At 35.0% G+C, this 25,540-nt stretch overlaps 1 protein-coding gene across 5 annotated transcripts in view; it reads left to right on the top strand.

Moving 5' to 3' along the window:
- Positions 1–23,039, top strand: part of ATRX (ATRX chromatin remodeler) — a 294,269-nt gene extending 271,230 nt beyond the window's left edge. For all 5 annotated transcript variants that reach the window (XM_032840596.1, XM_032840595.1, XM_032840594.1 and 2 more), the window contains 5 exons: positions 15,857–16,006; positions 16,862–16,987; positions 17,727–17,822; positions 18,334–18,462; positions 19,292–23,039. In XM_032840596.1, the coding sequence (XP_032696487.1) occupies positions 15,857–16,006; positions 16,862–16,987; positions 17,727–17,822; positions 18,334–18,462; positions 19,292–19,570 (780 nt within the window). In that variant the 3' untranslated portion in view covers positions 19,571–23,039. The remainder of the gene's footprint in view (positions 1–15,856; positions 16,007–16,861; positions 16,988–17,726; positions 17,823–18,333; positions 18,463–19,291) is intronic.
- Positions 23,040–25,540: the final 2,501 nt, after the last annotated feature.

Below are 25,540 nucleotides of genomic sequence, written 5' to 3'. Positions count from 1 at the left end.
GAATTTCATTTAACTTTATACACTACTGTTTGGTTTTGATTTCCTTTAATAAGAATTTGAAAATTGGTCCTCTCTAAAATAGGTACAAGTGGGTGTTTTTGAAATTCATAGTATGGGATTTCTTAGTATTTGAGCCTGCTCTTGTTAAAGACATTGGTTTTTTCAGAGTTGGTTCCTGTTGTTATAGTACAATTGCAGACACCTTCCTTTTTTATACATCATGTTCAAGATAAAGGACTGCTAAAAATGATATATTTTCATTTCCCCTTCAAATTGCTTTTATCTAAATAATTAAATTGATGCCTTTTTTAGTTAATTTTTATTGCCTTTTATATTTCCTGAAGTGTTTATTTTCATCTTACTTGGTATGTGATTATTGTATCTTTTTCTGCCTTATCACATCCTCTTTAATTACTGTGTAATTCCTCCTCCTGTATTTCTGTTCTTGTTTACTTTCTTTTACTTCCCTACTTTCTTTTTTTAAATTTTTAAAAATTAGATTTACTATCTCAGACTTAATTTATTAACCACTTGACTGTTTTTGTCTTTTTATCTTCACAGCTCTTTAAAGGCAAGAACTATATCCTTTGCTCCTTTTCTTTTCATCCATAGTGGATAATATAATGCTGGCACTTTTATATGGCCTTTCTTGAAATTTGAGTTGCCTTTATAGTGATATTTAACTAGACATTTTATTGTTCCTTAATGAGCCATATATCATTGAAAGGCAGTGTCAGACTTATTATTGCAAGTAGTAAAATTGATATGAAGAATGATTTGTCTGTCACAGCAGGTGTGTGAAAGGAAGAGAATTGGAGCTTTTAATTCATGTCTTCAGTTCTGTCCTGAATTAACTATTTTAGTCAGCTCTGTTCTCCACCCCACCCCATAAGTTATATTTTGTTAAATCCCCTCATTGGTTTCTTGCTGTTGTTGGTACTGCTTTTCTTTTTTTGAAATGTAACAGTCTTGTTGTCCTTTGAACCCATTATGTAAATATATTGATTTTAGGGTCTTCTGAATCATGTCCAGAAAGTATTGGTGCAGCTCTTTAGTTGTTCGTGGTAATAATGTTTTCAGCCACTTTGAAACTTCCAGCATGATCTAAACTTACAGTTTAACATAAGTTTCTAGTGATAAAGATTTGTTGACTGATTCTTAACTGTTTATTTTTTAACTGTTAAAGTAATAACTTGTTTCTGTTAATGTTTATGTAGACTATGTTAGGCAGAGTATCTTTTCTGATAGTAAACTTATGAATAATGAATCGTTGAACACTACAACAAAATTTATGATGTACTATATGCTAGCTAACTGAACATAATAAAAAACTTATGAATTACACAGATACCAGAGATGAAAATCTTGGTCGGGGCCATGTTTCATAATATGCTTAAGTGAGTATACAGCCTAAGCTCTGTACCTTTATTAAAAGAAGTCAGTAAACATGGCATAAAAGTTTTTTTTGTACTTCCCTTTTCTAGCACTGTACTGCCTATGTCTTTTTAAAGGTGTACTGCATGTTGGTAATTATAAAGAGAGCAAAATGGAGATGTAAACTGAAGTATCCAAAGTGAGGCTTTAGGTCTGCTTCTTCAACCCTGATCTTGTATATAATTTTCTCCCTTTGTCCTTACTCTTTATTAAAGTTTTAATACTTCAGAGCATAGTTTACTAAACAGTGATGTTACTGTGCAGTGTTAACACAGGATTTTACCTTGGTCTTTTTTAACATTAGTGAGAAATATTCACACTAATTTGGTGTGAAGTCTAGAATAGCTAATCAGCCTTTTTAGGGAACTTCCATACATTTATTTTGAGGAATAAAAGTTCAAAAGGACCCATTTAATTGTAGGGCCAAGTATCAGTAACCTATAGCATATTAACCACATGGTGGCACATGAACCCAATTTTTGTTGACCTGTACCTATAAGGAGCCATGCTCATAACTGAAGCATAATTGAGGTTTGATGTCATTGTTTCCTACTTCTCTGCCTCATTTATCACAAGTTATATGTTTATTATTCAATAAAACAAGTTCTAGTATTGTTTCTTTGTATTCACTGGCGTAAAAATGATTATTCATCTGAATAAGAATAGACCACTAGATCATAATATATGCCAGAGAAATTGTTTTAATTTTACAATTTCTTTGTAGGTTATAATTATATTCAGTGCTTTTCGGGATGGTTGATACATAGTAAAAAGAGCCAATGGTTTAAGCCCGTTCCTTTTTCTAATCACCTGTCAACCACTCTTTTTAGGATGTAATCTTAGGCACGCCACATAAGTTTTCTAAGCTTCACTTCCCTCAAGAACATAAGATAGTAGTACCTTTCTCACAGAGAAGATAATCCACATAAAGCCCCTGCCTAATACATAGTAAGTGCTCAAATGTTAGCTGCTATTTTTGTTTCTGTAATTGTCAACTCTCATTGCCATTATACTTGGTCCATTTCTCTGAAACCAGTATAGACATAAATTTTTAGAATTTCAGAGGAGTTATGAAGTCCTAATCCTTAGGAGATTAAGCTTCACATATGACAGATTAGTAGAAGACTAAAAATATTTAGGAGCCAGAGACAGTAATCTCACCTAGACTGCGGAAGAGATGGGTATTTGAGGCTTGGATTCTTCTAGAGATCAATTATAAGCAAGAGTGAATAATACTAGATGTTGATAATCACTTTTAATGATATTAGCATGCATTTGACTATGAACTACTAGTACCCTTTCTAACATTCAAAGATTTTTTTTCTTTTTCTTTCTTTTTTTTTAAGATTTTATTTATTTATTTGACAGAGATCACAAGTAGGCAGAGAGGCAGGCAGAGAGAGAGGAGGAAGCAGGCTCCCTGCTGAGCAGAGAGCCCGATGCGGGGCTCGATCCCAGGACCCTGGGATCATGACCTGAGCGGAAGGCAGAGGCTTTAACCCACTGAGCCACCCAGGCACCCCTCAAAGATTTTTTTTTCTTAAATAATACATGCCACTTTAGAATTGTCTACCTTATAGCCAGCTGATACCACTTTAGTGATTTTTTAAAGTGAAGAGGTGCTTCTAGTGTCCCTCCACAAACCAGAAAAACAATAGACTGACCTTGCTTGCTTTTAAAGATTATTTATTTATTTGAGAGAGAGTGAGAGAGAGAGAGAGAACGCGCAAAAGCGGAGGGAGGGACAGAAGGAGAGGGAGAAGCAGGTTCCCCCCCGAGCAGGGAGCCATCACGGAGCTTGATCCCAGGACTCTGGGATCATGACCTGAGCTGAAAGCAGGCGCTTAACTGACTGAGCCACCCAGGCAACCCTGACCATGCTTTATTTAAAGTGCTGCTTTGTCTCTCTTGCTGTGTTTCTCTCTGTCAAATAAATAAAATCTTAAAAAAAAAAAAAGCAAAGAGGGTACATTTAAAAAGAAATAAAGTGCTGCTTTGTGTCTTATTTTGATTGTATTACCTTGTAACACAAGAATTATTAAGGAGACAAGGTTATTGAGTATTTTAGGGAAAACACTTAGATTAAATGGACTTCAGTTCCAATGATGCCCCTGAATAGCAGCCTCCCTAACCCTGGCAGGATGCCTTGCAAATCACTTCTAATGGAAACATCAACATCCGTGATGCCACCTTACTGGCAGAGTTGGAAGTGGAATATAAGATTCCATTGGGGAGGGTGTGAGGTAGACTTCAGGAAGTGTCTCCTTTTAAAACACTAGAAAGATCTGCTACTCAAGATTATGGAAGTTCTGAAATTTAAAATACGAGGTTTGTATTTAGTAAATGCTGACTGATTAAGCAATTTTTTTTAGGATTTTATTTATTTATTTGACAGAGATCACAAGTAGGCAGAGAGGCAGGCAGAGAGAGAGGGGGAAGCAGGCTCCCTGCCAAGCAGAGAGCCTACGTGGGGCTCGATCCTAGGACCTGGGATCATGACCTGAGCCACAGGCAGAGGCTTTAACACACTGAGCCATCTAGGTGCCCCTGATTAAACAAATTTTAATTCATTTATTTATTAGGAATTCAAAAGCAGGAACTTTTTGGCTTTGTAGACAAAAGATGTATCTGTTCTTTATAGATTATAAGCTTCCTACTACTGGCCTTTGAGGGTAGGAATTGTGTCAGTGAATCTTTATCATTATATTCCTAGCATCTGGCATAATACCTAGCACATAGCAAGTATTTGTTAAAAATATGACAAGTGAACAAATTGAATTTTTGTCCTATAATTGCATGCTGATGGTTGTAAGGCAGTGGTTTGCATGCCTTTAAAATTGTGTTTTTTCTTGTGTGTAGTTCTTGGACTGAGTAACAGCATCTGAATAGATTCTGAATAGCATCAGAATCACCTAGCAGCTTGATAAAAATGCAGATTCCTGACTTCATCTAAGACCTGCTGAATCAATTTCTGCAAGTGGGCCCTGGGAATCTGTATTTTTAACAAGGTTCACTACTGTTTTATAGCTATAAGGTATTTAGTAGTGTGATTTGCCTTTGTAGTTATTATCAGCTAAACCTTTGAATTAGGAATAATGATAAACGGGTACCTGGTGGCTCAGTGGGTTAAGCCTCTGCCTTCGGCTCAGGTCATGATCTCAGGGTCCTGGGATCGAGTCCTGCATCAGGCTCTCTGCTCGGCGGGGAACCTGCTTCCTCCTCTCTCTCTGTCTGCCTGCCTCTCTGCCTACTTGTGATCTCTGTCAAATAAATAAATAAAATGTTTTAAAAAATAATAATGATAAACAATAGCTAACAATTATTGAGTGCTTTTTATGCAAGACACTGTACTAAGGGCTTTACTTGTATTGAATCATTTATTTATTGCTTTATTATTTTTTAATTCTTATAGCCTTTGAGGGTACAAAGCTGGTACAGTCTGTTTTTATCTTATAGATGATGAAGTTATAACAGAACTGGTGGCACCTGTATTTGATCTCAGTGCCATAACCAGACCCCATACTCTTTAACTACTACACTCTGTTGTGCTAACATTAATTATGTGATTAAGCTTGTGGAAGAAGTTTTGGTATGACTTCACACTCCTTTTTTAATTTCCAACTTCCTTTTTCATTGATATCTGATTGACATATAATAGTTTCAGGTGTACAACGTAATGATTCAGTATATGTATATATTGCTAAATGATTACCACAGTAAGTCTGGTTAACATCGATCACCACGCATAGTTACAGATTTTTTTTCTTGTGATAAAAAACTTTTAAGATAAACTCTCTTAGCAGCTTTGAAATATACGCTACATTTTTACTAACTGTAGTTGCCATGCTATATGTTACATCACCAGAACTTACTCATCTTACCCTTTGACAAACATCTCCCCATTTTACACACAACCTCAGCTCCTGGTAACCAGCACTCTGTTTCTATGAATTCAGCTTTTTAGATTCCATGTGTAAGTGAGATCATAGGTATTTGTCTTTCTCGTCTGACTTACTTCCCTTAGCATGATGCCTTCAAGATTCCCTCCATGTTATTGCATTGACAGGATTTTCTTATTTTTTTGTGGCCAAATAATATTCCATTTTATATATGAACCACAATTTCTTTATCCATTCATCCATCAGTGGACACTTAGGTTGTTTCCATGTCTTTGCTATTGTAAATAATGCTGTGATGAATGTGAGGGTTCAGGTATCTTTTTGAGTGTTTTTCTTTCCTTCAGATTAATACCCAGAAGTGAAATTATTAGATCATATAGTTTCATTTGCCGTTTTTTTTTTTTTAGGAATTTTCCATAATGGTTGTACCAATTTCTGTTCCCACCAACAGTGCACAAGTGTCCCCTTTTCTTCACATCCTCATATTTCTTGATCAATACTAAGGGTTTATGAAAAAACATTTTCAGTGTTATCAAGTGTATAACACTGGAGAATGTAGATTTTATCTTTAGTTACTACAAAATCCTAGGGTGGTAAAGCTGATTCTAGTCCTCCTGAAGTATTTTGGATACTGAGTTTATCTCTAGCCCTGAGTCAGTATAGCATTGTCGTTAAGAACAAGAGCCCTTGAGAAAGACCACCTAGGTTTGAATCTTGACCTTTGTCAAGTTATTTGACTTCTGTCTGCCTCAGTTTCTTGATCTATAATTCCAAGATACTTATGTCTGTTGTTCTTCAAAAAACTCATCCTCTTCATTTTTATTTTCAACTCCTTCTGAGACTGTTATTAGTAAATGCCTGCCCTTCTGCTTTTAGCTTTTATATCTTACAGCTTTTCTTTTGCCTCATTCTGATCTCCTAGTTCACGAAGTTATTTTTTTTTGCTCTATCTCTTCTGCTTTTTATATTATCCATTGAGTTATTTATTTCAGTGATTATTTTTTATCCCTAATATTTCATATTGGCTCTGTTTAGATAATTTTTGTTTGAATTTCATATTGACAGTACCTATCCTTTTTTCCCGAAGTCTATTTTCATGCTTATTTTGATAATTGATACATTTTTTTCAATAACTTTGCTTCAAATGGCATATGGTGCCAGTTTGTTGTCGCACTAGGGGTGGTGTGTGTGTGTGTATGCGTGTGTTGCTTGTGTGTTTGCATGTGTGTTGGCCTGTAAGTTCCTGGAATTCGTTTCTTTTTCCTTTCTGTAGTTTCCGTGGATTGATTGTGGTGGGAGGGAGCCAGCACAGCCATTCTGATTCATGATCTTAGAAATCTTAGATCTTAGAAATCTTATCCATTATATGGTGATATTAACAGTATGTACTTCATAGAGTTACTGTGAGAATTAGATATTCTGTGTAAAGTTCTTAGAATAGTGTTAGCATGCAATTATACATTCCATTTAGCTTTAAAAAAATTTATAGAGAGGGGACTTGAATTCAGATCCTAACTTTAGAAAAATGTTTTTGATAAGTTAAATATAGAGCTGACTAGGGGTAAAAAGGATATTGACCCATCTTTCAGACTTTGTGCTGTCCCAGAATTCTGCCACATTGTCTAGTGTTGTCTGTCTCCATTATTGCAAAGAAAATAAGGAGGGAATGGTTGGTTTAACATTTTTTCCTGTTTTGAAAATTTTCAAACTAGAAAAATATGATGGATAGTCATATACCCATCACCTAGATTTAGTAATTGTTAGTATTTTTTTAAATGTATTACTTGTTTTGTTTTGTTTAGATTTTATTTATTTATTTGATAGAGATCACAAGTAGGCAGAGAGGCAGGCAGAGAGAGAGAGGGGAAGCAGGCTCCCTGCTGAGCAGAGAGCCCGATGCGGGGTTCGATCCCAGGACCCCGGGATCATGACCTGAGCCGAAGGCAGAGGCTTTAATCCACTGAGCCATCCAGGTGCCCCTGTAATTGTTAGTATTCTGCCACATTTTCCTGCTCTATTTTTCTGAAATATTTTAAGTTACATTTTAAAAATTATTTATTTTTTAGAGAGAGTGTGAGTGGGGTGGGGAGAGGGGCAGAAGGAGAGAGAATGAATCTTAAGCAGGCTCTTTGCTAAGAGCGGAGCCCAGTGTCAGGCTCGATCTCACAACCCTGAGATCATGGCCTGAGCCAAAATCAAGAGTCAAATACTTAACCAGCTGAGCCCCCCAGGTGCCCCAAATTATATGTATGTATTTAAATTATAAGATTATGATACTTCACTTGTAAATATTACAGTATAAATCTCTAAAATATAAAGACACTTCAGGGCGCCTGGGTGGCTCAGTGGGTTGGGCCTCTGCCTTCGGCTCTGGTCATGATCTCAGAGTCCTGGGATCGAGTCCCGTGTTGGGCTCTCTGCTCAGCAGGGAGCCTGCTTCCTCCTCTCTCTCTCTCTCTCTCTGCCTGCCTCTCTGCCTACTTGTGATCTCTATCAAATAAATAAATAAAAATCTTTAAAAAAATTAAAAAAGACACTTCAAAAATAGACATTCCTTTTATAACCACTATACCATAATCAGTACGGTATATTATATATATATCAATAACTTCTTAATTTCCTAACATCATCTAATATGATACCTGTATTCAGATTACTCCAATTGTCTTGAATATGTCTTTTATAGCTAATTTGTTCAAATCCGGTTCTGTTCAAGGTATACACAATGTATTTGATTGTTGTGTCTCATTATTACAATCCTCTTAATTCATTGTACTCCTCTTCCCTCCATTCTGGATTTATTTCCTGTTGGATATTTGAACTTCCATTTGTTATATATTCTGTAAACTGGAAATTGGACCCAAAGGCTTGATTAAATTCTTAGCAGGTATTTCTGGCAAGAATGTTTTATAGATAATGTGTAAAAAGATGTTAATTTTTTTAAAAATACAGGATAAGGCAAAGTGTGAAGGAAAAGGAGTAATATACATATCGAGTGCTTGTGCTATGTTCCTTTAAATACACTATCTCATTTAATTCTTACAGTAACCCCATGAGTTACCAATGGTATTATCCCTTTGTAGCAAGGGAATTGGTTCCAAGTGATCACTGAACTATTAAATGCAAAGTTAGAATTTAAAAAGAAAAAGGAAAAATGTCAAATAAGGCTGTTTACATAAACATAAAAAGTTTTATTAACAAATCACTTGCTCTCTGTTCCTCTCTGATAAAATAAAAGCAGCAAATTGACTTGACCTTCACATAAATAAATTGCTCTGGCTTATCATGCTCTCATTTTAGGCAATGAGAGGCATCCTTTTAAACATCAGCAAAAAAAAAAAAATTTAACATATATACGTTCGCAGAATAGGTAATAACTTATTGGTCCTTCTGTGACAGCCATGTATCTAGGATTTTCTAGGACAGTTCTGATATCCCATAGTTTGCCCTATCAAACATCTCCTGAAATTTTTCATTAGAAAAGCTTGGTTAAAGTGTAAAACTTCTTTCTCTCTGTATAGTCATACATTGTTTCTTAAAGTGTGTTTGTCGGGGAGTCTGCTTTAGACCTTTAGAAAAGGTGTTGGAAGTGAGAGAAAGTAGTAAAGAACACCATTAGAACTCTTTTGGTTACCTGACCAAGAGAAGAAAATATTCTAGTGAAGAGAAGGATTAAATTCTATCAGATGTTGCCGGTGGATCGACAGGATCAGGTCTGGGAATTGACTGTCAGATTTAGCAATGCAAATGTCATCAGAAAACCTGGCACTGTTTTTGTACTTCATGTGTAACATTTAATCTCCACAGAAGATCTTGTGAAGTAGAAACTTAGTAGGCCCATTTTATAGATCAGGAGACTGAGATTCAAAAAGATAATTACTCAGGGACATAGGGCCAGTAAGTGTTAGAACTAGGATTTAAATCCAGTAAGACTGTAGGTCTGCACTGTCCCAATACAAGAGCCAGCTACATGTGGTTATTTACTTTTGCATTTAAATGTATTAAATTACACTTTGGTTCCTCAGTTGCACTAGTAACATTTCGGGTGCTCAGAAGTCACATGTAGCTCCTGTTGGACAGCACAGACAGAACATTTCCATCATTGCCCAGAGTTCTGTTAAGCAGTACTCCAGAGCCTGTGAATTTAACCACTATACATAAAACCTCTCAATTTACAACGTTATATGAAATTTAAAGTAAGTCTTGCCATTAAATTTCCCTCTGAAATTCAAAAGGCCGACATGGGTCTTTTTATCAGATCAGTTGATTCCAAAAAACTATATTGGTATTTATATTTCAGACAGCCTGGTCATGAAATTGTCTGTTGTAGAGAGAAACCTGGAAAGCAGGGCTCGATCTATGTCCTTTCACTTTTTTACATTTTCATTTAGGGGAGTTCAGAAGGACATAACTAGCATGTTGGCATGATCAGTGATCCTGAATTAATGTAAGGTACCTGAGTGGCACAGTATCTGTTTGTTAATATCCTAAAGTATGTTACTTGATTGGTTAGGTTGGCTGATTCAAATATGTCTTGTAACATTTTAGGAACAGTGGAAAATGTAGGCTGTGATACTTTTGGGTGAATTAAGTAGGTGAATACCTCCTTCTTTCTCTTCAGTTACTGATGTTCTCAAGACCAGGATTTTTACATCATACTCATTGCTTTGGGCCCTTCAAGGAATATAAATTGCATGAGAGATTTTGTCAACATAAGAATCACTAGATGACCTTATTTATATATTTTATTTTTATTATTTTACCTTTTTTAATGTTTTCCTTCTTTAAAATGTAATCTGAACTACTAAATATCTGCTTTCATTCCTATTTCATAGGTCTTCTATCTATATCATTTTTATTAGCATACTTATAGTTAAGTTAGAGGATGTTAACAGTGTTATGAAATAAGGAGATAATATGAACTCCACATTATATAGCATGAGAATCAAGTTCCCATTTGGGCTCTACTTAGAAAGCTGCAACCTCTAGAAAGTCAATACCATCCTATAAAATCTTGACTGAAACTGTTTACCTCGCAGTGAATGGCATGTGGCTTACGTAATAATTATAATGGATAACAGATTTTTAAATGTTAAATGCTAAATACACTATCTAGTTCCTTGACTGTTAAATTGAGCAGAAAACATTCTTCTGACCAAAGGAGACTTTGGCTCTTACCTTCCACCCAAAGCAGTGTGGTAGGCCTGCCTTTTTCTTTCTTGAAAGTGATAAGTTCTGTAGTTGCCACTTTCTTATTTTCACCTCTAATTTGGGAATCTGGATATGTTTATAAATGGTCTTTGGGGAAACTGTGTGCTCTTGACCTAAAAATTTGATATGAGGTGGTATGTGAACTTTATTCAGTATCTCTCTAATTACTTATCAAGTATGTTGCCTTTTTTTTTCCCAGTATAGTTTGGGAAAAAACAGCCTTCAGATTTGAAAGTGAAAACTTTTTTTTTAACTCAGAATATTAAGTTTCTTTACTAAAAATCTAGACTTATTGAAGTAATAAAAGAAATTTTCTTCATAGCTTTTTGAGTGGGTGCTGTGGCACGTAAGTATTCCAGTGATTTTATTTCCAGATATTATAGAACTCAAATTCGAAGTGATGGCAAGCAAAATATTTTGAAAAATGGCAACGCCCCACCCCCAGCCTCAGCAAAGACTTAATTGTTTTTAAAATTTTATTTTCAAGGTTGAATTTCAGGATTGATTAGATGGGAATTTTTGTCAGCTTGCCAAACACTTTAAACTTCTAAATAAATTAACTTAAACTTTTAATTTTTCATTAATTTTATCTTATTAATTAAGCTAGTCATTTTTAAAGCTTAAATTAATGTAGCTGTTAGCTAGAATAGAGACCATGCTTTTTCCTAGCATGTAAGCTTTTTCACCTATTGAAGGAAAAATAAAGTTTAAACAAAGAAAAGGTACACATTTGGATATAATTTAAACCTCATTTTCATGACTGTTGGCCTAGTGATTATAGATTCTGTTCCAGTATTGTTTTCAATAATAGTGTTGCTATAGCAACTAATAAATGCATGCTTCAAAGAGAAGAAACAAAACAACCTTTCCACTGATTGTGTTGTATATTGAGATGAAATTGTTCTTTATTAACATATATAATTTGCTCTAGATTTTGCAAAACGGTTTTTCCCAAGGAAGTATTCTGAGAATCCTGTTACACTTATTCTTTCTTTGTCTTAATCTCATTTGCTTTTCGTATTAACAGTATGCTATATAATTAATTTACAAAGGGAAAGATGTAGAAACAGTTTATATCAGAAATTCTGTATCTTCTTTCTGTTATTTGTGTCTTACATAGCACTCTAGAGGAAAGAAAGATTTTTGGCCTCCTGCCTCTGAACTATATAAATGAGTCTTATTCTTATAAAAGTCAGTTAACTTAACACATGTAGTGTCTTTTCTTTGTTAAAATGGAGATAGTGGTAAACATGCTTAACTCCTTGAGCATTATTGGCATAGTTATTGTATGAACAAGTGGTTGAAATACACTAATATTTGTCCTTTAGCTATTTTTTTGCAGATTTAGTAATAATGAAGAACTATAAGTAGCCTAAATATTAATAAACCCTTAAATAGAATAATTAGATTATAAGGTTTATATAATTTGTAAGCACTTACAGCTGTTAAACATGATGGTTTGTGTATAACACTCAGTGCTCCATGCAATCCATGCCATCCTTAATACCCATCACCAGGCTCACCCATTCCCCCACTCCCCTCAATGAATCATGGAACACTACATCAAAAACGTATGATGTACTGTATGGTGACATAACACATAAAAAAATATGGTTTGTATTTGATGTAAAATGATGTCTGTGGAAAGCTACTAATTCAGAAAAGTGGTTTCAACACTATAGTACAATCCCATTTTTATGTAAAAGCATGTATGAGTGTGAGAGTAAAGTGTAAATGTGTGGAGGAATATATGACAGGTGGTGCCATTAGTTATCTCTAGGTTTTATAATACGGAATTAGCATTGTTTCCTTAAATGTTTTTTAAAAATCTTTGAAAAGAAGGGAGCATCCATAGCCAGTAGAAACAGTTTGAATGGTTTTTTCGTTTGATGTTAGGAGGGAGCTATCGTTTTAGGGAAAGGGTCCAGAAATTTTTAATGATACAAAATAAAGTTACATGCAGTTTTCCTCTGACTTGTTGGCATTTTAGTTGACTGTGGATCAAAGGAACATTATTGCTGAGCCTCTTCCATAATCTGACCTTAGTAAGACAATCATGTTTGACTTGAGAGGATAGATCTTAAATCTGAAATTGGTGAGAAGACATTAAAATGTTTTGGAAGTGGTGTTTCCTAAAATGAATGTCTCCTGAAAATGAAAATGGTAAAATAGTTCATTGCAGGTTTAGGCTAAGCATGAACTGGGTTTTCACAGGTTTGTGTCTGAGAATTGTGTTTGCTTCAGTTTTTATATTTTCCTTTATTTAAAAAAACAGCATATTAAAAAAAAAAACTTCAAAAAGTATGGAAGCGTTCAAAGTGAGGGAAAAAATAGACATACTTGGCTTTTTCCCACCCCGAAATCCTTCAGGGTGGTCTTTTTTATTTGAGTACAGATCTGGGAAATGGAGGAACTATGCCTCATGAAAACATTCTTTATAGTGTGATAGAATGATCACTGGATAGAAGTCTGGAAATTCAGCTTCTAGTCCTAGCTAGTCTGAGCTGTGTGATTGGAACAAGTTACTTTGCCTCTCTGGGCATGGGTTTCTACCAGTTCCAAGGTGATAAGTTTGGACTTTGAAATTATAGGATGATAAGGACTGACTTGATATTTTTTAGACATTTTTTAAAGGGTATAAATGAGGGTGTGTATGCATGCCTGCACATGCACATTGCATACATGCATCTCTGGAAAGGCTTTCTCTCTAATCATAAAAGAGTAATTAATGTATGAACTCTGGTGTTTATAATTGAGAAATAAACACTGCACTTAACTGACAGAAGATTTATTTCCAAAGAATTGGGTGTTTCATCTGTTTCTGCTATTCTCATATCATCCTGTTATACATGTGAATGGAGAGGATTTCATTTTGTTTAACTGTTTAGCTAAATTATTATTCATTGTTACAGAGAGAATCAATGGCACAGCTGAAAGTAAACCAGTTCCTAGCACACAATTCTCTTGGTTTTTCCCTTAGGTTGCTTTCTTAGAGAAATTAAGTTATTTTTGGCTATGGTTAAGGACATCACTTATTGCTAGACAGAAGTAAAATTAGGGACTATCCGTAGAACATTTCTACCTTGTAATTTATTTGGTATTTTGTAGAATAGCTGATTTTTCTAACTGTATTTGGTATGGTCACTTGCTAAAAATATAAGTCAGTGTTATCTGGTTTTATTCTAAACCTCTCGAGTCATAGTTGGGGGGGTAAGCATGGGAGACATATATCTAAAGAAGCATTATCTTTTCATAGAATTTAATTTCATTTGGCCTCTCTCTCTTCCTACCTGGTCAATAACTGTGAGCTTTAGAGATCTGTGTAGTGATGATAAATCTGTTTTATATTGCATAGGCATGGGAAGTCAGCTTTGATGACAGATTTCTACACTGGTGTAGAGGAGAAATGTTTAGCTAGTGTTTCAAAAGAACTAAACCTGTTAGCATCTCTGTATTCCACCATTCAGCTTTTTTGAGCCCTCTCCTACATATGGTTCTCTAATGTTTTCGGTTTTCAACAAAAGGAATAGTATATCATGTCAAAATGAAGTATAAAATCTCAGTTACTATTATATTCATTAATGAAATCAATTCCTTTAATCTTATGGAATGATGAAATATTTCAAGTGTTTATTAGGGTAGCAAGATAAAGAGTTGTTTAAATGATACCAAATATTCTGATTATTTGGAATTATTTGGAATTAGTGTCAGCATTTCCTATTGTACAGAAGAAATCATAGGGCCTCATGAATTGAGTTTTTCAACTTGAATTATTTAACATAAATTTGAGTTCCTACCATGTGTTGTAATACTCTGGGGGTTGATGAAGATGTAAAGACAGAATCATTTTCACGTGTGGGATTTGTCTATGCTGAAACTTAGGAAGGCATTAAGCATTACTAGATGTAGATTAAATTTAATGGACTTATACTTCTGCAGCCTTTCCTTTGCTCTGTAATTATTTATGTTCCTTCACTACATTCACACTCAATTTAGAAAGTGTGTTCTAAGAGAACTTGATGTTACAAGCTATGAAAATTCCTTCTATAAAGTGAATTAATTTGCCTTTTATATATTCGAGTTTTCATCTGTGATTTCTTTAATAAACAACTTGTGAGTATTTTAATTTCTTATTAGCAAGTAACATCTGTGGTTCACTTTAACCCCCTTCTCCCAGTCTCTCTTTGTCTCTCTCTCTCTCATAATCATAATTACACAAAGCAGGAGTTTGGTTGTTCTTACTAAGTATATAAATGATCCCAAGTTTTAAGCTTTTAATTTTTTTAACCTTAAAAGACTGACTTAACAATCAGAGAAAGACAATTATCATATGATCTCCCTGATAGGAGGAAGTTGAGAGGCAACATGGGGCGGTGGGGGGGAATAGGAAAGGAATAAATGAAACAAGATGGGATCAGGAGGGAGACAAACCATAGAGACTCTTAATTTCACAAAACAAACTGAGGGTTGCGGGGGGAGGGGGTTAGGGAGAGGGCGGTTGGGTTGTGGACATTGGGGAGGGTATGTGCTATGGTGAGTGCTGTGAAGTGTGTAAACCTGGCGATTCACAGATCTGTATCCCTGGGCTAATAATACATTATATGTTAATAAAAAATAAAAAATTATTAAAAGACTGACTTAAGACACTAGGACTTAAAAAGAAAACCCACTGTAACAATAACGTGATAAACTGCCTATAAGTTTAAATTTGACCTATGCATCTTTACAATGTAATTTATAATTGACCTTTCTACAATTGAAATATATAAGGACTCTATGTTCCAGTGCAACTTTCCTGTAGCTGTTTAGATTAATTTAGGTTTACTTTTTGTTAGTATAGTGCCTGGTGGCCAAAGTAATAGTGGCCAATTAGTGGCCAAAGTGATAGAAATAAAGTTGATAAATATGTATAAACGGGAGTAGCCATGATTTTTAACACAAGCATCCAATGTAATCTCTGATTTAAGCAGACTTGTATTAGCATTTATTATCAACTCAGAACAAATACAAAACAAAATGCATATGAAAAAATTAGAAAAAAGTTGGAGAAAAAAACCTCACAAAAACTACATTTAAAACTTCATGAACCCCTAAAACATGCTTATATAAAACATTGTTTTATAGGAAGTTCTTACAGAAGAGGCTGGTGTTGCATGTATTATGACTGTTTTCTAAGTAATTTATATCCTATGTATCAGAAATATGTGTAGTAGCCAGTGTCTAGTTTCTAGTCAGACAGTAGACCAAAGAACTTTGGAGATAGGATCCAGACGGGAAAAATAATTCTCTGTGATTTCAACCCCTCTAAACAGGACACCATACTTGCAGAACTTCTACAAATACATAAAGAACACATTGTAGGATATCATGAACATGATTCTCTTTTGGACCACAAAGAAGAAGAAGAGTTGACTGAAGAAGAAAGAAAAGCAGCTTGGGCTGAGTATGAAGCAGAGAAGAAGGTAGTTCATTCAAAATGCTTTTTGGTTTTTGTTTTTGTGTTAGTCATTTGAAAGGTCAGTGAGTAAGAAAAGGGCCACTTTTGAAACAGGTAATAATAATAGGGAGTCTGTGGGAACAGAGTCCCCAAATACGAGTCTGTTTATAGGCTTTGGTTACCTTTGGTGGTAGAGTAGGAGGAAAGGAAAGAAGAAAATAGTTTCCACTTAAAGAGTAGTAACCCCAGTTCTGCTTAGCACGCGCTGAATTGAGAGATTAGTGGGAAGCTGTATATTTAGTATCACTTAACTCCCGTCAACACCCTCACTCTAGTAACAGACATGCAGGAGCTTAGAGTTTGGAGGTAGGAGGAAATGTTTCTTTGACATGTGTACCATGAAATCAAAATTTTGACTGAATGTCAGAACACAAAAATATTCCATTATTGGACATTAATATCAGTCTCCAACAGCAACTTTATTTAAAATAGTTCCATGTCTGTTTTAAACACCAAACCACTTGAGCAAAAATGTGCCTGAGCATGGGAAACCTTATCCTAATACCTGAATTCTTTTTAAACTCCTAACTCATTGTACCAAACTTCTTTAACGTTAATGTGATGTTAGAAGTCTCATTAGAATTCTCTGATTTGCCCCATTCTGTGGGAATTATCAGAAAAAAGAATACACCTTCAGGGGTTAAAGCTTTCCATGTAATAAGATCTTGGTTTCGGGTAAAAAGGGTGTTTTGTTTGTGTGTGGAAGAGTGTTAATAATTTCTTAGATCTGAGAATGTGGAATCTTTTCTAAACCGGTAGGTGATATAGAATTTCAAGTTTTAAATCGCAGTGTGGAAAGTGCATAATTTTTTGTTTTTAGGGACTGACCATGCGTTTCAACATACCAACTGGGACCAATTTACCCCCTGTCAGTTTCAACTCTCAAACTCCTTATATTCCTTTCAATTTGGGAGCCCTGTCAGCAATGAGTAATCAACAGCTGGAGGTAAGTTGTGAAGTACAAAAGTAGTTTAACATGAATTAAAGGCATTCAAGTACCCTGTTGTTGAGGGTTCCCTATGCAGGAATATCACATTCTCCAAAAGATTACCTCTGAATAGACCAAGAAATTTTTCTTTTATTTGTTGACCTTTTTGAACTATCACAGTATAGTAAAATGTAGTTTGTTCAGAGCACAAAAGAATTAGGCCTTGAATTAATGTTCTTTGAATTATTTTAATTAAGGAACAATAGGGCAATTGGCTAGGGAAATAGCACTTTCTTCAGTTATAAAATACTTTGAATCAACAAATTAACTTGCTAATATTTGAAAATAGGATATATGCATCTATATTCTGATGCAATGTAGATGCAGCATTGTGTATATATGATAATGTCCAGTATTATATTTAAAACTAGAACCAATTATGAAGTAAATAAGAAAGATGAGGTTTTATTATACCTATTATGTAATAACTTAATTGAATCTGTGGTTTTCTTTTGAAAATGTTCTTGTGGAGTCATTTAAATTAATAAACTATTGGTGCAAACCCTAACTTTTATCTTCCTAACAGGACCCTCACTGATAAGTTTTACCCACTGTATTAGTGCTGCATTTTGCTGCTTTTCAATTATTTGAAGAGTTTTAAAACCAAGTGCTATAAATTGGCAAAAGGAAGGATCCCTATACTTTATAACCATGTGTCTTTTATATGTCCTATATAATGTTTCTTGCGTTCTTCTAGGACCTCATTAATCAAGGAAGAGAAAAAGTTGTGGAAGCAACAAACAGTGTGACAGCAGTGAGGATTCAGCCTCTTGAAGATATAATTTCAGCTGTAGTAAGTTAATTGGCAGTTATCTTACGCCAACTTGATATTTTTGTCATGTGTTCCCCCGTCCCAGCCCTTTTGTTTTTATTTTTAATTGTTTGCTTTACTCCTGTGGGGAAAACAACATGATTCTTCTAACTTAATTTGCAATAGTAAAATACTAATAAACTGAATAATAGTGCTGAGCTGTAATTCAGCATTTTTACCTAAATGTTGGCATAAAAGAGAAATGGGTGCTATCCCAAATGATTGGGAAATCAATCAGTCATAGAAATGTGTATGTTGTTTACATAAACATATTTTATCAGTTACACAAATTAAATCCAAGTAGTTTCATTCCAGAAATAGCCAAACCTTGTACAACAGTGGATAACTTAGTACCCTGCTTTTACATCCTTGTTTTCTTTAGACAAGAATAAAGGGGGGAAAACCTTTTAAAATCCTGAATATTTTTGAGTACCTTAATTATTTTTCCTCCGTTCTACTGCAATAGGAAGTAAATGGAACCTTTTTCTTTTAGTGGAAGGAAAACATGAATCTCTCAGAGGCCCAGGTACAGGCGTTAGCATTAAGTAGGCAAGCCAGCCAGGAGCTTGATGTCAAACGAAGAGAAGCAATCTACAATGATGTACTGACAAAACAACAGATGGTAAGAGTCCCACTATCTCTAAGTTATGTCCAGTTTTCTTGAATTTATAATAATGGGTTTGTGTGACATCTCTGTGACACCTTCCCTCAGAGGGGATGGATAACTAGTCATTGTTTTTTCCTGGAAGAAATTTTGTCAGAAATCATAGTGATTGTCAAATAAAGGTAATACCTGGGTTACAAGGTTACAAAAGAGCAACAAATTGCTAATGGGTCTCCTTGAAGATTGTGTAGGATTTTGTCCACGTAGTTTTATTTTTTGTGTATTCTAGACATCTAAAAAGGAATATTTTTTAAAGATTTTTTAAAATTTATTTATTTGATAGACAGAGGTTACAAATAGGCAGAGAGGCAGGCAGAGAGAGAGGAAGCGAAGCAGGCTCCCTGCCGAGCAGAGAGCCCGATGCGGGGCTCGATTCCAGGACCCTGGGATCATGACCTGAGCCGAAGGCAGAGGCTTTAACCCACTGAGCCACCCAGGCGCCCCTAAAAAGGAATTTTTGCCAGACTTTTACCATATTTACCATTTTTAAACAATAAAGATACTTTTTTAATATATTTAATTTGAGATTTTAAAAAAGTGGAGTTATATAGATGATGTATGTTACAGGTTCCTACTAAATTATATAATTCTTGGGGCGCCTGGGTGTTACTAACTGGTTCCTACAGTAATGGTCCTGTGAATGCCTCAAATTAGTAATGGTGTTAACAATAATGTGTTTTCCTTTTGGTATGGTACACCCTTAACAAATTGATTTTAACTTAAAACTTGATACTTGCCTCTTTGAGATAGGTCATGCACTTGTAACAGCTCCCTTTTCTCTCTTTAGTTAATCAGCTGTGTTCAGCGAATACTTATGAACCGAAGGCTCCAGCAGCAGTACAATCAGCAGCAACAACAACAAATGACTTATCAGCAAGCAACACTGGGTCACCTCATGATGCCAAAGCCTCCAAATTTAATCATGAATCCTTCTAACTACCAGCAAATTGATATGAGAGGGATGTATCAGTCAGTAGCTGGTGGTATGCAGCCACCACCCTTACAGCGTGCACCACCCCCAATGAGAAGCAAAAATCCAGGACCTTCCCAAGGGAAATCAATGTGATTTTGCACTAAAAGCTTAAAGGATTGTTAAAATCATAGAAAGATCTTTTATTTTTTTAGGAATCAATGACTTAACAGAACTCAACTGTATAAATAGTTTGATCCCCTTAAATGCCAATCTTCCATATTAGTTTTAATTTTTTTAATAGGGCATACCATTTTTTCCTGACGTTTGTCAGTGATGTTGCCTAGAATCTTCTTACACACATTGAGTACAGAAGATATTTCAAATTGTTTTCAGTGAAAACAAGTCCTTCCATAACAGTAACAGCTCCACAGATTTCCTCTCTAAATTTTTATGCCTGCTTTTAGCAACCATAAAATTGTCATAAAATTAATGAATTTAGGAAAGAATACAGATTTATATATTCGTTCTTTACATATAAAAACACACAGCTGAGTTCTTAGAGTTGATTCCTCAAGTTATGAAATACTTTTGTACTTAATCCATTTCTTTATTAAAATGATTGAAATGGTTTTAATGTTCCTTTGACTGAAGTCTGCAACTGGGCTCCTGCTGTATCATCTCTGAGTGAAAGTTAGAAACTTAAGGGTTATCTTTGACACAGAATTGTGTGCAATATTCTCAAATACTACTGCTCTAAAACTTGGAGGAGTCTTGCAGTTAATCTTAGCATTGTATAAACAGCCTTAAGTATAGCCTAAGAAGAGAATTCCTTTTTCTTCTTTAGTCTTTCTGCCATTTTTTATTTTCAGTTATATGTGCTGAAATAATTACTGGTAAAATTTCAGGGTTGTGGATTATCTTCCACACGTGAATTTTCTCTCTCCTGGCACTAATATAAAGCACATCTCTTAACTGCTTGGTGCCAGTGCTAGTGCTTCATCCTGTTGCTGGCAGTGGGATGTGGACTAACAAAATCAAGTTCTAGCATTTAGGAGGTTAAGGATGATGGTGTGGTAGGGTCACACCCTGTTTTATAAACAATATCAAAATGGCAGAACCATTGCTGACTTTTAAGTTCACATGAGGAATGTGCTTTAATAATTCCCAGTACTGTCAGTATTGTGAAATAATTCCTCTGAAAGATAAGGATCACTGGCTTTTGTGCTCTTCCTCTTTTCTGTCATCATCATGTTCTTTTCCCCCAACTTCCCTATGTTACTTTAAATAAATTACATTTCAAAGTTTGATTTTTTTTTAGTTTAGATCTGTGAGGCAATTTTTTTAATCAAAATTAGTTCATCTAATACCCTTCTTTGAAGTTTTATTAGAAAATCATTACATTGTTTTTTCTTGATCCAGGCCTATAAAAATGACCTATAAGTTTATTCATGTACAGTTTGACTGCTTGAATTTCTTGAAGAAAATAATTGTTAGACTATGGGAGTCAACTCAACATGGCAAAACTGTTTTTGAGGTGGTGTTGTAATAGGTAATGGAAATAGCTAAGGAATTTCATAAAAAAAAAAAGTTGGGTGGAGGAATTGCTCTAGGTATGACTGGATTAGAATGAGTTTAACATTAGCTAGAACTGTTTTGAGTTATTTGGATTATTAAAAGATTTCCATTTTTATCTTGAAAGAACTAGTGGTAAACATCTAAGAGCACTAGGTTTGTGATACAGAATTTGTGAGGTTAGGTGGATCCATTTCATCCCCCTCACTTTACCATGGTGAGTTATCACTAATAAATCCCATGTATTTGGATATTGTGCCAGCCATATAGTTAAATTTGCTGAATTGGGGTGGGGGGAGATGTGTGTTTACTCCAGAAGAAATGAAAAAGACAAGATCTGCGAGATAAATATTTGAAGGCAGTACACTCTGGCCAACTGTTGTCAGTTGGTATTTCTATAAGTCCAGAATACCTTAAACCTGATTTACTAGACCTGGAAATTTTCAACATGGTCTGATTACTTGCTCAAAGACATGGAGGTAGAAATTTTAGGCAACCTTCTAAACTTTTTTCACCATGGATGAAACTATGACTTAAGGAATAATACATAGAAAGGATTAATTGGAACTAAGAGAGTTTGAAATAAAACTTGGACCACTTTGCATACACTCTTCTCACTTGACATTTTAGCTACATAATATGTACTTTGAGTATAACATCAAGCTTTAACAAATATTTAAAGACAAAAATCACATCAATAAGATACTAAAAGGCTCATTTTTATATTTGTTTTAGATGTTTTAAATAGTTGCAATGGCTTAAAAAATGACGATTTAAAATGTTGCTTGTAATACAGTTTTGCCTGCTAAATTCTCCATATTTTGTAACCTGTTTTATTTCTTTGGGTGTAAAGCGTTTTTGCTTAGTATTGTGATATTGTATATGTTTTGTCCCAGTTGTATAGTAATGTTTCAGTCCATCATCCAGCTTTGGCTGCTGAAATCATACAGCTGTGAAGACTTGCCTTTGTTTCTGTTAGACTGCTTTTCAGTTCTGTATTGAGTATCTTAAGTACTGTAGAAAAGATGTCACTTCTTCCTTTAAGGCTGTTTTGTAATATATATAAGGACTGGAATTGTGTTTTTAAAGAAAAGCATTCAAGTATGACAATAATACTATCTGTGTTTTCACCATTCAAAGTGCTGTTTAGTAGTTGAAACTTAAACTATTTAATGTCATTTAATAAAGTGACCAAAATGTGTTGTGCTCTTTATTGCATTTTCACAGCTTTGAAAATCTGTGCACATATTGTTTCATAGAAAATGTATAGCTTTTGATGTCCTATTTAATGGTGATTCTTTTGCACATTTAGTTATTTAATATTGGGAGGTCAAAAAGTTTGGTTTTTGAATCTGTTATGTACTAAATTCTGTAAAAGGAGATCTCTAACCTCAAAAATAATTTACATACCAGGAAGCCTATGTGTGTTTGTGTTAGTTTTGATTGTCTCTTTGTAATCCAGCACCATTTCCTGCTTCTCAACAGCTGCATCACTCATTTAAATCAAGCAGGACTACCAATCCACACTTGATAGAAAAGCTGCTTACCCTCCTGAAGCCATAGCAGGTTAATGGAAGCCTTTATTACCTGGCCTCCAAAGAAGCTGAATATTTTGTAGTCTTCCCTTAGCTATGCCCATTTTCCCTCTATCACAAAATCAGATACTTAACATCTGTGCCCCAAACAAAACTTAAAGGTAGTCACTTACCTATCTCAGTACCATTGTTTCCTTTGAGGGTGGCATGTTGTGAAGCTATAGGTATCTATTCTAACAGTAAATTAGGTCATTCTTTTACATGCTTATTTCACTAAAAATTACGTTCAGATTATTCCCATCGTATTTCACCAGACTTAGTCTCAAGTGAATTTAAGCTATCTCCACATCAAATCTACCCTTAGAGATGAAAATTCCTCCACCATGGATTTGTTTTTCAAGTCTGTAATCTGTGCCAATCCCAAAGGAGTTACCAAATTTCAGAAATGCTTTTTGTCTGTGCAACATTTTATATATGCTGTTATATGGAGGTGAATAAAAATTTAAAATCCAAAATATATATTGTTTCTAAGCTCAATATCTGCTAGGTAACCAAACTCAGCACACATTACTCATGTTGAATATAATGATGGAATGGCCCCACCAACCCCCCACCTAAGAATTTTACTCCCCAGAGTATGTACCGCCATAAAATTCTTTACGATATATACTGCCACCCTCTCTGTGGAGTAACCTTCCTGTCACCATTGTGCCTATTTGGTTAACCAATCACCCTTTCTCTCACTTGAGAGAGCTTTCTGGTAGTGACCGCTACATACATTTACCAAGGAAGACAGCATATAAATCGAGGCCTTTATTAAAGATAATGAAGATAAAGCTGTAATTGAAGGAATGAAAGAGACAAACCCTAAAATACAGCAGGCCCTTTTTAATACTCAGAACTACCACATAGTCCAAGCAATCTCCACACTGCAGCACTCCTCCAAATTCACCTCATCATTCTGCCCTCACTTTCTCCCTTGTAGAAACATAAGGGAGGAGAATTGGCTCCAGTCCCCTTTAATCATATCAGATGAGAGACTTTTACCTGTCGACTAGACTGAGCCCTCTCCCTATAGTCCTCACATCAAATACATGTTCGTTTTCAAGGAAGGTGAAGAGATGACATGACATGCAAAGACAGGATTTATTTTAGGTATATGAAGAGAAAGCGTAGTATTAAAAGGAATAAAGGTGGGGATAGGGAAAGACAGACTAGATTGGAGTGGATTAATCAAGGATCTTGAAATCCTGAATAATTTCAATACGAGGATAACAGGTTTGTGACATCTGGTGGATGTGTTCAAAGTAGCAATAAAGATGTTAATTTGGGCAGAGATAATTTCAATGGTTTAGAATACAAAGTGAAGAAAGATGGGAGATGGGAAGATAATCCAGGCATTCAGTGACAAGACTATAGACAATTTTAAGGAAAAAATCATTAAGGTTGGTATAAGTGAACTTAAATTGCAAGAAAGAACTGTTACTCCTATCCTTAGCCAAGGATCCAACTTTCTTCAGGATTTCTGGTTTTATATGCAAAATTTCACTTACTCTTTTTGATTACCCTCTCAAGTCTAATGGTAAAACCCTTAGTGGCATTCCTGTTCTTAATTTCTCATTAATCCTAACTATACTCTTGCATCTATTTATAGAAAGTGGTCCACTTAACTAAATTGAGTGTAATTCTGTTTGTTTCCTCAAGCTAATTCCTCAAAGGGCTAAATCCATTCTGTTTAGTTTTTCCTAAGACCCATCCATTTCAAAGTGCTAGTATATGTTACTATATTTGTGAGCCACCTTTGGTATTTTCCAAAATGCCTTGTGGTTGTTATGTGTTAGCCTGTATACAACATATTGTGAAAGAAGTGAGAATAATTACATTCTCCTCATGACAGTTAAAAGTAAGAACAAAATAAAATTCATTGCACCCAGGAGGCAGAAAACATTAGTTACCTAAGTTACCTGGGTCTTTATATCTCATTTGGAAAATAGGACTACAATAACTTTCCTGAAGGCAGGAGCCTGAACCAGGTGATTTCCTGAGGTCCCTTTCAGCTTCAAGAGTTAGGGTTTAACTGTGAGCAAAGCACGATTTGAAGTCAAAGGTAATGGGTTTGTCTAAGTTTACGTGGTAAGTTTGCGAACAGAATTAGAAATCCCGTGCCTTTGGTTAATGCTCTCCCAGACTAAGGTATACGTTTTCTTTTCCTCTGTTTAGAAAAATGAAAGGTCTGACAGACATTTTAATTGCAAAGCAGATAAATCAAGTTGTAATGGGCTCTAATTACCACTTCCACAGCTGTAACCTCCTTTATCTTTTGCCCAGAGGCACTCCCAGAGCTGTGTTTCTTAATGCCTCTACAACTCAGAAAATGAAAAACCATATTTAAGGATGTTTCTTATATCCTTGTTGCCTGATTGGTTTATATACACAATAAAACATGAAGGTAAATATAACTCAGCTTCTGTAAAGTCAGCTTTTAATGATAACTTCCCATTGTATTCATAGCTATAAGGCCCAAATTAGGCCAATGTTTAAATTGGTCTAGGTGAAGTTTATAGTAACAATATTTGTTTATATTGACTCTTAAAAGTCACCACGCATATGGCATACTTTTAACATATTTTATAAAAAATCTTGTGACAAAAACTAATAGCAGAGTAAAATAGTAATCTTTTTTTTTTTTTTTCTATAGCTGCTTGTCCTGACATGCTGGTAGCAAAGTAGGTAGAAGACTATGTCTAGCATGCTGAATACATTTCAAAGGAAACAAAACCAAACTTAAGCAAGAAACATGGCTAATATACATCATCTGAGGTCTTACTAGTTCATTACCAGCCCTTGGTAGGCTTTCAACTATAGAGCATGGAGGCTTTAGTGATGCAGGCTTGCTTGAATACTACCTTTAGTAAAGTAAACCTTTTGTTAGCAAGTTTTCCCACCCTCTCGTCTCTTCTCTTGCACACTCTACTGGATGTGTAGGCTCAAATGAAGTGCCCGCCTGCATTTTTTT

The sequence above is a fragment of the Lontra canadensis genome, unplaced genomic scaffold (assembly GCF_010015895.1).
Source record: "Lontra canadensis isolate GAN:19392208 unplaced genomic scaffold, GSC_riverotter_1.0 scaffold114, whole genome shotgun sequence".
NCBI classification, from domain to species: domain Eukaryota; kingdom Metazoa; phylum Chordata; class Mammalia; order Carnivora; family Mustelidae; genus Lontra; species Lontra canadensis.
This window is presented reverse-complemented; position numbering and strand designations above follow the sequence as displayed.